Genomic DNA, 13,610 nt, shown 5'->3' on the forward strand with positions numbered 1-13,610 from the left:
TAAAAAGGTAAAGTTATATATATATATATATATATATATATATATATGAAACACGGCGTGGTGGACGTCTTCGACGTGGCCGGTGAGGAGAAGTGACTTGGAACCTTAAGGAGACAGCGACACGGAGGAGGAGAAACAGGGCAGAATTGGCAGGCAATCCGTTGTGAGCGGAGTTGGCGGAGGGCAATGCACGGTGCCGATAAGGGGAGAGGAGGAGGAGGAGGAGGAGGAGAGAAAGAAAGAGAGGGAGAGAAAGAGACGGCAATTGGATTAGGTGGAGACTCGAAGAAGAACAACAGGTTTCTCGCAATGCTCTCCGGAATTATCTGCTTGACATGAAGGTAATATTGTCGTCGCGGCGATCGCCAGGAAGGAGGAGACCGTAACTGGAGTTTGCTTTTGACGAGCGGGGCCCCTCCTCATTCCCGCGTGATAAAACGGTGGTTCCGCACCCTCCCCCTTTCCATCACGTCCCCTTCTTCGTCTTCGCGCATCGACGTATTGCAGCATCCATCAAAGGGAAAAAGACAGATTGGTTCTTTTGCTCCTTCGGATATTGCCCGAATGATGGGTCAGTGGCCACACGGATTCCTTTTTCGATTATAGATAAGAGAACATTGATGAAGCTTGGGGAATTCGACGCCGAAACCTGTGCAATTCCCTTGGCTTCCTTGAAGTCGGAAGCAGAGCCAGCCAGCCAGCATCGGCTTTGTGTTACAGGTTCCACATCAAAAACATCTTCATTTGCTCCAATAAAGTTTCGACTTCTAGCCCTAATTAGCAGGGTTTTTTTAATTTCTTTATTGGACATGTTCTTTGGTGCTAATATCTGAACTAAGTAACCTTTGTGAAATATTACAGTTCGATTCCCAGGTCGCATTTGATTGTTTCTCCTCTTTCTGTTTTCTTTGCGTTGTTTGATTAATCTTGGCATCAGTACTGTTCTCCCAAATGTTGCTTAACGATGCAATACTCTAGCTGTTCTGGCCGTTTCCTGTAGATGTCACTCCAAATCAGCCCGATGAATCTTGCTTCTCATTTATCAAATTTATCTAAAGAGATTATGATTCTGGCTATGACTGCATAAAACCTAATTAGACATGTTTCAATTGCCAATGGTCTTTCTGAAACTCTGATGGTTGTTGGTCAATGGCAGCATGAATTAATGTGTGAGTCATTTATGAGGTTGACCTGGTTGTTATATGTGATATCAAAACCTGCAAACTAATTCAGTGTTTAAAGTAATAGGAAGCGAACAACATATTCTTTAAGGTAAGGTTGCTTTTGCAACCTGGGTGACTGGAATTTGACCCTCCTACAACCTCTCTGAGTAATTACTTTGATCCTTCTTAGACTCGGCGTGGATGGAATCCTCATCTATATGCTCTACCATTAAAACTTTGGTTAGATATCTTTAGGGTTATGTGTTCTCTGTATCATTTTGAACTATATTGTAGCACTCGCACACTGTTTTGTGTCGAGTGACTTGTGACTTGGTCTGGAGTCAAGCTTGATCATTTGTTATGTGGATTCCCTTGACTGCAATCATCTGCTCCTAATCCTAAGAAGGTTGGTCCTTGTGTACATCCCTTTTGGTGGAACAGAACTTTTATATAGTCTCCTGTAAGTGGTTCTTTGATGTTATTGACTATCTACTTTAGGTATTTTTATTTATATATTTAGGAAATATATTAATTTATTCAGACTTTTAGTTGGCTTTGATTAAAGTCTTTCTTTTGGGCTAACTTTACGCTGGGGCTAAAAGTCATCTCGATCCTTGAGGCTTTAAACATCAGGTCCTAGAGATAGATATAATCTTTTCTTGACATCATCTTTTCCTTAATATTACAATGTCATAAAAAAAATGCTTCAAGAAGGAAAGATGGGTACCCAATAAGAGACTATTATTTGAACTGACACATTTTTAGATCATAACTGTAATCCAAAATGAATCAGCACCTTGGTCACAAGAAAATTCTTCCGCCATGAACTTTTTTATGTTTTAGTTATCATTTATGAAACTAGTCCACAAGAAAATTCATGTTATCTATTGATGATTTTACAAAATATGCTTCACAACATTCACATTTGGCCAAGGTGCCTATCCTCCTGAGTTGGACTAGATTATCTAACCAAAATAGAATTTTGGGTTGACTTAGACTATATCATTTAAGGAATAATCTTTAACTAAAAGATTTATGGTTGGAGAAGATTCGAATGGTCATATAGGAGAACATAGGGTGAACTTAAAGGGTGCATGTGGACTTGGTTATGGAGAGAAAACTAAGAAAATGGTATGATTTTGGACTTTGTTACTTCATATGACCTCATAATTGTAAATACTCTTTTTCAAGAAAAGATATACTTGATTACTTATAAGAGTGGTTAGATAGACTTTCTTTTCTCATTAAAAAGTTAGATAAAGTTACAAGTAAGAATTGCAAAGTTCTACCTACCGCTTGATGAATCAACATAATTTGATAATATTAGAAATTTGTTGTAGAAAATAAAAGAAGAAAAAAATAAAAATATTTATTAGGACTAGATGATAGAATTTTAAAGATAATAATATATGGATTTTCAAAAATGGGATAAAAACAGAGTTGGCTTAGAACTTAGACGACGATCATATTAATATTATTTGGACTCTAATGGTAGAACTATGAAAGTTTGTCTAGAGAGGTTTATTATAAAAAAGTCTCTATCTTTTCATATTAATAACAGATGAATTTACACTTTCATAGGGATATAAATATCCCTAGTGTATGTTATTGCTGATGATATTATCCTAGTTGATGAGAGTTTAAATTTGAATCGGGTATTTAATCCTTAAAAAATTATGGTTTTAATTTAAGTTGGACTAAAACTAAATACATAAGATGTAATTTTAGTAATACTAGGAATAAATTAGAGGATGTAATTAAGCTAGATGGGCAAGTAAGTTTATTAATTAAAAGCTTTAAGTATGATGAGTCAATTATTCAACAAGATGAATAGATTAATGAAGATATTATATATATAGTAAATATAAGATGTTGGAAATGGCAAGAGGCATCAGGAATCTTATGTGATCATCGAGCACTTTTGAGGTCAAAATATTTATAAAATATTTGCTAGATTAATAATACTTCATAGATCTAATATGAGTGTTGTTTGGTAGACGATAGTTAAAAATATCATATACAAAAAGTTTGTATTGTTGAGATGGAAATGTTTAGATAAATGTATGAAGTTACTATAAAAGAGGAAAAACTTATTTTCATTTATGAATAATTCGGTATCACTTTAATAGAGGATGAAATGAGTTTAAATCATTTAAGATGATACAAATATTTAAGATGGTATATGTACTTAGAGACCTATATCTTAGAAGAGGTAAAATGATTATTATCAGTGGTATGAGGAAAGATAGAAGAAGACATAGAAGGACCTTAATGGAAACTATATAAACAAAATTTTAAATATTTTAAACATAACTAAATAAATAAATATTTAAATAACTCTGTATAGTTCTCAATGATGATAAAGGATCCAAATAGTCAGAAATCAATGACCATATTCTTTAAGAAATTTCCTGATTCAAAAAATTACACTTATATAATTACAATATTTCGTAAATCTATCTATAATAGTTTCTTCTGATTTGAGTACCTAATGGGCTATACAAGTGTTTCAACATGATATGAAATGTCAAGGATAAGACGGTATTTGATGCTAAAAGTATTTCGCTAGTGTAGATAAGAGATTAGACAACATTTAATGCTACAAGAAAGTATTTGCATAAGGTGTAGATTTTTAGATACAACAATCTGTCATCCAAACTAGCTAATTTTTTCGTCGTTGCAGGTGATGCTATGGTTGGAAACCGATCATGGTTTGGAGGAGTCCTTTACCGCATTGGCAACAAACGTCAAAGTAGTAATGAAAAGACAATTGATTTTACTTTGACCCCTCTTCAGGTAATTTTTTTTACAATAAAATAGTTAATGTTTATTGTTGACATATTTCTCCTCTTGCTTACCATAAATTATACATGACCATGATTAACTGCTTTGATTTGGTAACTTTTGTATGCTTTCAACTTAAGTTTAATAATATAATTCTCTAACTGTATCAACAAGTATAGGATGTTAAGTTTCTTGTGATAAATAAAGTTATAGAAATCAAAATATATATTGGATCACTTTTTGTAAGAAATGAAATTTACCTGTTTACATGTATAACTCGACAAGCAGATATGAAAGTTTCAGCAGAGAAACCTATTATGTTAAAGACAGTTTTCAGAGAACATACAATTATTAGAACATCATTTTCATGTAAAACAACAGGCATCCGTTGATGCTACTGCTATAACCTTTTGATAATTATTAGGACTTGGTCAAGCTTTAGGAATCAAGCCCAAGTTGGTGAAAAACTACCAACTGCAAGCCCTGAGTATGCAGTGCTTCTCCTTACGTGACCATAGTTTTCAAAAATGAGGTTGAATCACCACTTAATTCCAAATAGAAAGATATTAGAATCATGCCAAGTCAAACCCTATTAATTCAAACTTGTATCGGGTTTCATACAATTGTCACCCATAATCCTATTAATCGAAAAGACTCATAGATACATATCAATCAAGATAGTTGTACACCGGTTCTAGTTAAAGCTACATCCTATAGTAACCTATAAATAAAAGACAGCTTAAATTGATTCTGGAAATTACAAGAAAACAGAAAGGTTAGTACCAAATTATTAAATTCTTATTCAATCTGCAAGAGTTTTATCAACTGACAAGAGTCGCTTTCTTGCTTTATGGTGCTTGATATACAGTGCTGTTTTGTTGTTTGTGGGTGTTGCATTCGTAAATAAATTACAACATGAAAGATAAAACTGGCTAAATATAGTTAAAGATTTCTACCACCAGCCTTTTCTTATATTGCTTAGAGTCTGTGTTGATACATTAATAAAATGGCGGATTTGTGGATGAAGCTTTCCCTCATCGAGGGGTTGTTGGTGCATGGGTTGGGGTTGCAAATTATTTGTAGTGAATCATATCCCATTGAAGATGGACTTGATTTTACTTATTGTTTGCCAATTATCTTTATGTGCCCATAGTCATGCTCACATCTTTTTCTAGTTGGTGCTTGACATAAATTTACTAAATTTTTGCAGGAAGCACGATTACAGAAGCTTAAGGAGCGTTTGAATATACCATTTGATGAGGCTCGACCAGATCATCAGGTTAGTGTAACCCATTCAGGTCCATGATATTGATATCATATTCTTTTGCTTAAAATGCCACTTGCAAAAGAGAACATTAAAATGTCTGGCACTTAGTAGAAGCTCGTTGCTCATTTCTTGAGAGATTTGTGGATCTTCCTAATATGGTGCTGAATTTTTGTTTATGTATATCCCTCGCTCTTCTTTTGGTAAAATTACTGGCAAGAGTAACTTAAGACAAGCAGTAAATCTCCATGTACTTCTGTTAGGCTTCAAGCATAATGAGCGATTAAGTGTTTGTTGTTTTTTCTTTTTTCCATTCAGACAATATGGTTTACTGTTAAGTAAAATTTGTTAGGAACAGTCAAGTTAATCTAAGTGCTTAAATTTTGTGCCACTAGGAAGCTCTCAGAGCTCTTTGGCATGCGTCCTTCCCAAGAACAGAACTCACAGGTCTCGTATCAGAGCAATGGAAAGACATGGGGTGGCAAGGACCAAACCCATCGACTGATTTCAGGTAATCTGGTAGGCATGCTTGTTTCTTCTTTTTCTTAGTCTCTTGCAGATTATGTTTCTTTTACATACTATATTTTCTTAAAATTGTAATAATTCGCTTGATTGAATTTGTGCCACTGTGTCCATTAGGTGCTGCATAAACTATTGTCAAGAGCCTCTTGGAAATGGTTTGACTCTGTAGCACTAGATAATGGTATCCACAATTTTCTAAATCAGGGTTTATAAATATGGATATGTGCATCGAAATCCGATTGTGTGAATCGGCATGACAAAAAAGTTGTATAATATGCAACTTCTTGTGCCATAGGCACTAACTAACTTTAAGCCATTATAGTCTACCATTGAAACAGGAGCAAAATGGGTATGAATTCTAGATCAACTTGGTCTTCCATTTTTGTCAAGAACATGTCCATCAAGAATGGTCAAAATATTAGCTAGGGTCCTTGCCATAGCACCCAGAACAACAATTTAGTATCTCTTCTGGTTTGTTTTCCTACAGTAATGAGGGTTGTTGTTCATCAGTTGTCAAATAGGAATATTGTGTAAGATCGGGGTGTTGGCATTGTTAGTTATCATGCTGGTTAGTGTTGACCTATGTTTTTGATTGTTAATTATATCTGGATTTCACATCCTTTTAGCTAATATATCCTTTGATATCAATTAAATAAGCAGCAACCACATAATTATGAGTTATGAAGGATGATAGTCATTTTTTTCCCATTCTTTTGCAGGGGTTGTGGATTTGTTTCGCTTGAGAATCTATTATTTTTTGTGAGGACTTATCCGGTAGGCTAACTGAACCACTTTCTTTCTATACTATATGATTCTTTTTGTAGAAACAAAGAATCTGAAAAAGATGAGTTAGTTTAATATTATATTAATTTGTTATCATAGAAGCCAAGGATGGATTTTCTTGCCATGGCTTCAGGTGTGTGCCAATAGCATGCCTGGTTGCATTACTGCTATGAATGATGAAAGACTAATTTTCTCACTGATTTCAATCCGAAGGCTTCTTTCCGAAGGTTACTATTCAAACAAGAAGGAAATAGAGCCACATGGGAATACCCATTCGCTGTCGCAGGTGTCAACATCTCATTCATGTTGACTCAGATGCTAGAATTGCATTCAGGTTAGTTAATAAGCATGCAGTATCATTTTTAAGAAACGAACGAGGGTATCTTATTTTCTTCTCACTAGGATTTACCAACGTTATAACACTACTACTACTACTGAAAACAAAGGAGAATACAACTACTGACTGCATGGTGTTTATGTTCTTCCGTCTTTGACGGAGTAATTCAGATATCTAATATTTTTCTCCTTCCGCAGCAAGACCCAAATCTGTGCCAGCGATCAATTTTTTGAAAGTTCTATCAGGTGATACACAATTTCACTGTGCCAAATGCTTAACCAAACCCTCCTTTTCGTTTTTTTTTTTTTTTTTTTGTCTTTGCTTATATTTATTCTCCTCCTGCTCACAGAAGACGAGGAAGCATTTGACGTTTTATACTGCATAGCGTTTCAGATGATGGATGCTCAGTGGCTTGCAATGGGTGCTTCATATATGCAATTCAAAGTATAAAACTCACTACACTACAAATTCATCAAACTTTTTTGATCTTGTCTGTCGTCTGACATAGCTATCTTCCATGCCTTCTCTCGATGGCCTACTCCAGCAAGTGTTGGAAGCAACAAGGATCCAACTAGAGAGGGAGCTGTCTTTAGACGACATTCACCGAATCCAAGATCTACCTGCTTACAACCTTTTGTACAAATAGGCTCCATCTAATTCCAGTTGTAAAAGTTGTTTTCCTAAGGAATTCTTGTACAGTTACAGTTTATCTGGGGGAGACCTTTTTCTCGAGATATAACAAGTGAGTCCATCGTAGATTTATTTTTTCTTTTCTTGTGTGTATCACATTAATTATGATATAATAAAGATAACAACTCAACAAATTAATACATCATCTCAATCAGCTATGATATATATATATATATTTATATTTATATTTTTCGAAACAGAGCACTTTCAAAACGAAAAAAAAAGAGTTCCCTTAACATAAAAAGTGTTCTCTGATGTCTCCTTTGAGACAAATATAATAAAAAATATATTTTAATTAGAAGAAAACACATATTCTTAGATCAAGAAAACATTTTTCCCTGGTCGCAGCCGGTGAGCGGGAAGTCCTTTTCCAACGAACCCCTACGTCTCATGGCGATCTGTCCTTTTCCCCTTGCTGTGGACGACCGGACCAGACAAGGTCCCCCTGTTCCTCCTCCTCCTCCTCCTCCTCGCCACGCCGCCACCATCACCAGCACTCTGTTCCTTCCCCTCCCAACCGCCATTCTTGATCAATTGCCTGCGGTCCGTCCGCTCCCATCGAATCTGATTCTCGTCTACTGCTCGGATCTCGTTTGCACGGCTTGAATCCACCTCCCCAACTCGTTTCTTCTTCCTCTTGATGTTTCTTCTTTTGCCGCCGCTGCCGCGGTCCCTTCGTTCTGAGGTGGAGGAACGGTAGCTTCCGCCGCTGCCACGATGGCCTCGGCGCGTCGCACTTTGCTCGTCACCAACCACGATCGGCCCTTGAAGGGCCAGTCGTTGCTCGGCAGGCCTGCGAACGCTTCTCCCCCTTTCCTCCACGGACTCCGCTGCCTCCTCGGCGGCGTTCACCCGCGCAAGAACCCCTGGAGGCGTTCCGTCCACCGCGCCATCCTCTTCTCCTTCTTCGTTGGTTTCTTCTGGGGCCTCTTATCCTTCGTCGACCTCGACGACTCCTCCGATATCTCGCCGCCCCACGTCTTCTTCTTCGACCCCATCCGCGCCCCTCCCCCCGCGGAAGAGCAGGAGCGGCTCCCCGATCCTTTCGACAAGCTCTTGATCATAGTGACCCCGACGTACAACAGGGCCTTCCAGGGCTATCACCTGAGCCGCCTCGCCCACACGCTCAAGCTCGTGCCCCCGCCCCTACTCTGGATTGTGATCGAGACGAAGACGGCCACCGCCGAGACCGCCGACATTCTCAGGAGATCCGGCGTCATGTACAGGCACCTCGTATGCCGCAAGAACACCAGCGTCAACCTCCACAGAGACGTCCGCCAGCGGCACACCGCCCTCAAGCACATCAGGCTCCATCGTCTGGACGGAATCGTCTACATGGCAGATGACGACAACATCTACTCGCTGGATCTCTTCGACCGCCTGAGACAGATCAGGTAGTAACTGGTAGCAGCAATTACATTATTATTCCAGCATAATCTGCCGATTTATTAGTTTGAATTGTCGCCTCAAATAGTATCACTTAATGAGTGCACTCACAGTTACAGTATAATTCGACTTATTTAAGAAGCCTGTATCATCAGATATGCTTAAAACGATTAAGACAGAGATTTGACATGTCTGGAAATGGTAGCTATATGCTGCTGCAGATGAACTACTTGTTGATATGTCTTTACACAAACCTTGACTGTGAATGGAGTACCAGTTCACTTGTATTTTTTTGACAGAAAGAAACAAGTGATAACCATGGCCAATTTCTGAATCTTCAAGTATGTTACAATTAAACATATCGTTATGCTTGACAAATGACCAACTGCATATGTTGCAAATGCTACACTTGATTAAACTTTTGAGTACACTACAATAGGACACTCCTTTGTAGTTATGTGCCTTCTTCAGAATGCAGTAAACCTGAGAATTAACAAAGTCATTTTAGTTCTTGTCCTCTTGACTTTGCAGTAAACCAGTGATTTAACTAAGTCAATTTATGTCTGCTTGAATAGCTAATTACTCCCTACAAGGTTGTTTAGTAAATTTTTGTTACTCTCCTAAATGTTGAACTGTTATCCTTGTACATCATAACTTATTTACAAGTGCATTAGATGGTAAGGGCTTTCGAGTTACTGCCTGTTGATCCGCTTTCTTGACAAAGCAATTTGTGTATATAGGAGATTTGCCACTTGGCCTGTGGCGATGCTTGCTCAAAGCAAAAATAAGGTTATTCTACAAGGTCCAGTATGCAATGGAAGAAAAGTGATTGGATGGCACACGAACAGGAAAGGCAACAATCATAGGAGATTTCATGTTGATATCTCAGGCTTTGCTTTCAACAGCAGCATACTTTGGAATCCGAGGAGATGGATGTATCCAAAAGACATCATTAGGCTACTGGACACTGTAACAGAAAGGTTTGAAGTACGTCTTCTGTTTCCTTTCCTTGTAGTTTTTAGCTTGCCAGTCAAAACTTTCACTCATAAAATGTCAAAGCTCAAAAGTAACAAGAGAAAAGATCTTGAATGAACGAAAAATTAAAAAATCAGAAGCATCGAATAGTTGATTTGCATGTCTCAAACAATTTGGAAGATCAGCACTTGTGTTATGTTTCACAACTCCTTTGGCACCATCCTCTCTTGGTCACCTAAATGTTGGGTATTTTTTTATGTATATCCTCTTCTTTATTCTGTGTTGGCATTGCCAGAAAATTCCTCTAAACTTGAAATTTTGATTATGCACTGAAGACTTTAAAATCCAGTTATTGGTAGATCTTTTCAAGTTGAAGTGTAGCCAAATTTGGAGTTTTCAACTTGCTAAAAATAAGTTGTGCGTACATGTATCCTTTTCATTCTGTTTAAGTCTACATAACTCGAGGTTTTTAGCTAGGCTCATCCACACTGTTTCTGAACTAATGTTGAATCTTCTTTAGCAGTCAGTTTGGGTCTATTTCCATAGACAGCCTCAGGCCCCAAGGATTACCTGTTCCAGAAAAATAAGAAATCTATCCATAAAACCTTGAATGTTGCTTGAAGCCTTGAAGTTTTTATTTAATAAAAAAATATATTTATATTGTCTAGGTCACAGTATCATCCCCTTACACAATAAAAATTTACTTGGATGTATACAAGGAACTTTATGGTACTCTTATTTGTTCTTTATCCTCTATAATGTATCACAACTATGAATTAAATAATTCAAATATTGAACACAGTTAGATCAAAGTTTAAACAGCTTATTAATGGAATATGTTAATTCAAGATATTATTCTTATCAGAGTTCCTTTTTTGGTTGGATACGATGCTATTCTTTTCCTACTTGATTGCATACTTTTATCTACTGCTTACCAAATCCATCTTTCGGCAATATAAAACTGTTTTAAGTATAACGTATGCAGGATACAGGATTTATCGAACAGATAGTCGAGGACGAAGGCCAACTAGAAGGCTTACCTAATGATTGCTCAAGGATTATGAATTGGCGTCTGCAATTGGAATCTAGAAGTCTTGTTTATCCTAGAGGGTGGCAGATTTCAGAGAATCTCAATACTGTTGTTCCTTTAAATTAGGAATTCTAGCTTGTCCAAGGTACCTACTTAAGTTTGGTTCTTATTTTCGAATTATTCCATCACATTCTTTTAGATATTGGAGGCAATGTTTTGGGCAACCATCACCTGGGCCCTAAGCTACTGTCCAGTTAATCTTTGTCTTTTTATGTTTACAAGGCTTCAACTCATTTGTGTCCTTACTACTGTTTCATCTTACATTTGCAGCTTTGTGATCTTTAATGATGATCTTCTTCGTAGCAAAGCATCTATGGTTCTTTCCCTCCCCCACCCCCATCAAGAGCACATTTAATATGTATTCATTATTCTTCTAGTCAATTTATGTACAAACACATTATAGAAGAGTGATTGTGTTTTTTAAGAAATTGTTTCAGGATCATTTCTATGTTCAGTCGAAGAAATTGTGTTTGATGCCTTCGTTTTCCTTTTTCTTCTTGTGTCGGCTGCATATCGATCTGAAAAGTATTTTTTTATATTCTTTTTCTTTTAATCACATTATTAGCTCAGTGGAGGATAGTTGACTGACATCCATGTTGGAGGAGGAAAAAGATGAGCTGGTTCCTATGACATGTTCATCTCTTGGAAGTACGTTTCATAATTCTCTTTCTGTAGTTTTGGTAGCGTGTTTGTGCCTGTGAGAATAATATTAGTCTGTATCTTTAATGTTGTCAAAAATGATAACAATGTTCGATATTATAGTCATCAAGTTTTGTTACATGGATCTCGACTCATGGCATGAATCACCATGCGATGGTAACCGGGTCGGATCTAGAATCGCCTTGCCCCTTTCTCGGTGCGTGGCGTCGTGCAACGCAATCCATATCCGGTCTAATCGGGTCGGATCTAAAGTATATTCACAACTTGATGCTCGCTTAATGGTAAGCCATTTCATATCAGGTTTACCGACCTTACCTCGCTCGCGCGATTAACGCACGCCGTTGCCTCCGTGCGTGCGTGTGAGAGAAGGCGAAGGTGCGGAGTATTACTTTCTTCGGCTCGGCGACGGCGACGAGGAGGGAAACTCCTCATCGACTCTCGAGGCCGCTCTCAAATTAGACCTCCGATCCTGCCCTTCTATTGTTACAGAGAGAAAGATCGAGATCGTGGCCGAGATTGAGAGGGAGAGAGGCGAATATAAAGGGTAGGAAGAGGGAGAGGTGATATGGAGGGCTGGGATCCGAGCACGAAGTCGGCGCTGACGCGATCCCGCTATTGTCGACGCGGGCGGGGCCGCGGGAAGGGTCGGCGTGGACGCAGCGGCTGAAGGAGGAGTATCGCGCCCTGATCGCCTACACCACCATGAGCAAGTCCCACGACAACGATTGGTTCCGCATCTCCGCCGCCAATCCCGAGGGCACCCACTGGTCGGGCACCTGCTGGTATGTCCACAACCTCCGCCGTTACGAGTTCCAAGTCCAGTTCGACATCCCCGTCACCTACCCCACCACCGCCCCCGAAATCGAGCTCCCCCAGTTCGACGGCAAGACCCACAAGATGTACCGGGGAGGCAAGATCTACCTCACCGTCCACTTCAAGCCGCTCTGGGCCAAGAACTGGTATCTAAAAATAGCAAAAAAGATAGAAAATTTTTTATCCTTCCCTTTTGTGGTGTGATTCTTGACAATAATTATCTCGGTTTGTTCATTGGCAGCCCTAGGTTTGGAATTGCGCACGCCCTTTGCCTGGGCCTCGCGCCGTGGCTTGCCGCGGAGGTGCCGATTCTTGTCGACTCCGGCGTTCTGAAGCACAAAGATGATTAGGCCTCCTTAGCCGGATCTTGACGGTTTGCCTCTCTTGGTTGTTATAGCCCTAATCAGTCATACGAGACAGCAACTTAAAACTTTATAAACAGTTTGATATTTCGATCTGCAAGGACTAGTTTTTATTGAATTTGCTCAGCATGTGTTATCCTAAATAATTTGTTACTGTCTTCATGGTGACGTGTTCGATAAATTTTGGTGCTATATGGTCGTTTCCATCTGTTTCGTTGAAGATCCTTTGGAATTGGTTATATATATATATATATATATATATATATATATGTTGTTTATGCATCGATCATGTGTAGTGCTCAAGTATTACTGATGTTAAGATTTTGTTCTTCCGGTATTTTTGATCATGTGTAATAAAATAGACCTAACCCTGGCTTTGGAACCGGTGGTTTTGGTTCTGAAAATTTAGAATCAGAACCGTCTATTTTAATTGTATTTATTTTTTATTTAATAAAAATGCAATTTGTAGCAACATAATGTTTAAATTTAAAATTTAAATTTCATCAAAGCTTATATTGACGTAAATTAACAACTTATAATTTACATCAATTGCTGATATTCACCAATGTTAGATACTCCGATTATTATAGATCAAACAAATCTTCATTGCTTTCTCAGATGATCTCTTGTCTCTTTTGCTCCCTTTCGATCCAGTCATCAACAACATCTGGGCCTTAACTGATTCGGGGTCAAATGCGTCTCATCCAAGATACGTTCTCCGACACCGAAAGCTTGCTCTAAATCTGTTGCCAACGATGAAGGTTGCGAATATGTTGGGTTT

At 38.2% G+C, this 13,610-nt stretch overlaps 2 protein-coding genes and 1 pseudogene across 3 annotated transcripts; all 3 read left to right on the forward strand.

The window, feature by feature from the left end:
• The first annotated feature begins 92 nt into the window (after positions 1 to 92).
• LOC135596517 (uncharacterized) lies at positions 93 to 7,681 on the forward strand. Of its 2 annotated transcripts, none has more exons than XM_065088565.1 (9): positions 93 to 720; positions 3,847 to 3,959; positions 5,158 to 5,226; positions 5,607 to 5,722; positions 6,453 to 6,507; positions 6,730 to 6,850; positions 7,051 to 7,098; positions 7,203 to 7,297; positions 7,398 to 7,681. In XM_065088565.1, the coding sequence occupies exons 1-9, from the start codon at positions 621 to 623 to the stop codon at positions 7,497 to 7,499; spliced, it is 819 nt and encodes a 272-aa protein (XP_064944637.1). In that variant the 5' UTR covers positions 93 to 620; the 3' UTR covers positions 7,500 to 7,681. The 2 variants fall into 2 exon arrangements, with proteins under 2 accessions (XP_064944637.1, XP_064944638.1); XM_065088566.1 differs by having other exon boundaries at positions 7,206 to 7,297.
• Positions 7,682 to 7,918: 237 nt separating this feature from the next.
• On the forward strand, positions 7,919 to 11,055 carry LOC135596714 (probable beta-1,4-xylosyltransferase IRX9H). The gene is made up of 3 exons (XM_065088802.1): positions 7,919 to 8,937; positions 9,670 to 9,909; positions 10,890 to 11,055. Exons 1-3 carry the CDS (start codon positions 8,261 to 8,263, stop codon positions 10,912 to 10,914), a joined length of 942 nt encoding a protein of 313 aa, XP_064944874.1. The 5' UTR covers positions 7,919 to 8,260; the 3' UTR covers positions 10,915 to 11,055.
• An 880-nt stretch (positions 11,056 to 11,935) lies between these two features.
• LOC135596716 (ubiquitin-fold modifier-conjugating enzyme 1-like) lies at positions 11,936 to 13,037 on the forward strand (annotated as a pseudogene).
• Positions 13,038 to 13,610: the final 573 nt, after the last annotated feature.

This window comes from Musa acuminata, chromosome BXJ1-11, assembly GCF_036884655.1.
Source record: "Musa acuminata AAA Group cultivar baxijiao chromosome BXJ1-11, Cavendish_Baxijiao_AAA, whole genome shotgun sequence".
Lineage (NCBI taxonomy): Eukaryota > Viridiplantae > Streptophyta > Magnoliopsida > Zingiberales > Musaceae > Musa > Musa acuminata.

What these genes read in the sequence shown, in the direction of transcription:
- LOC135596714 (XM_065088802.1), top strand. Translation starts at nt 8,261, where the DNA reads ATGGCCTCGGCGCGTCGCACTTTGCTCGTCACCAACCACGATCGGCCC. An exon ending in GACCGCCTGAGACAGATCAG is followed by an intron (nt 8,938 to 9,669) that starts GTAGTAACTGGT and finishes TTGTGTATATAG; the next exon opens with GAGATTTGCCACTTGGCCTG. An exon ending in CTGGACACTGTAACAGAAAG is followed by an intron (nt 9,910 to 10,889) that starts GTTTGAAGTACG and finishes TAACGTATGCAG; the next exon opens with GATACAGGATTTATCGAACA.
- LOC135596517 (XM_065088565.1), top strand. Translation starts at nt 621, where the DNA reads ATGAAGCTTGGGGAATTCGACGCCGAAACCTGTGCAATTCCCTTGGCT. An exon ending in TTACTTTGACCCCTCTTCAG is followed by an intron (nt 3,960 to 5,157) that starts GTAATTTTTTTT and finishes AAATTTTTGCAG; the next exon opens with GAAGCACGATTACAGAAGCT. An exon ending in AGGCTCGACCAGATCATCAG is followed by an intron (nt 5,227 to 5,606) that starts GTTAGTGTAACC and finishes TTGTGCCACTAG; the next exon opens with GAAGCTCTCAGAGCTCTTTG.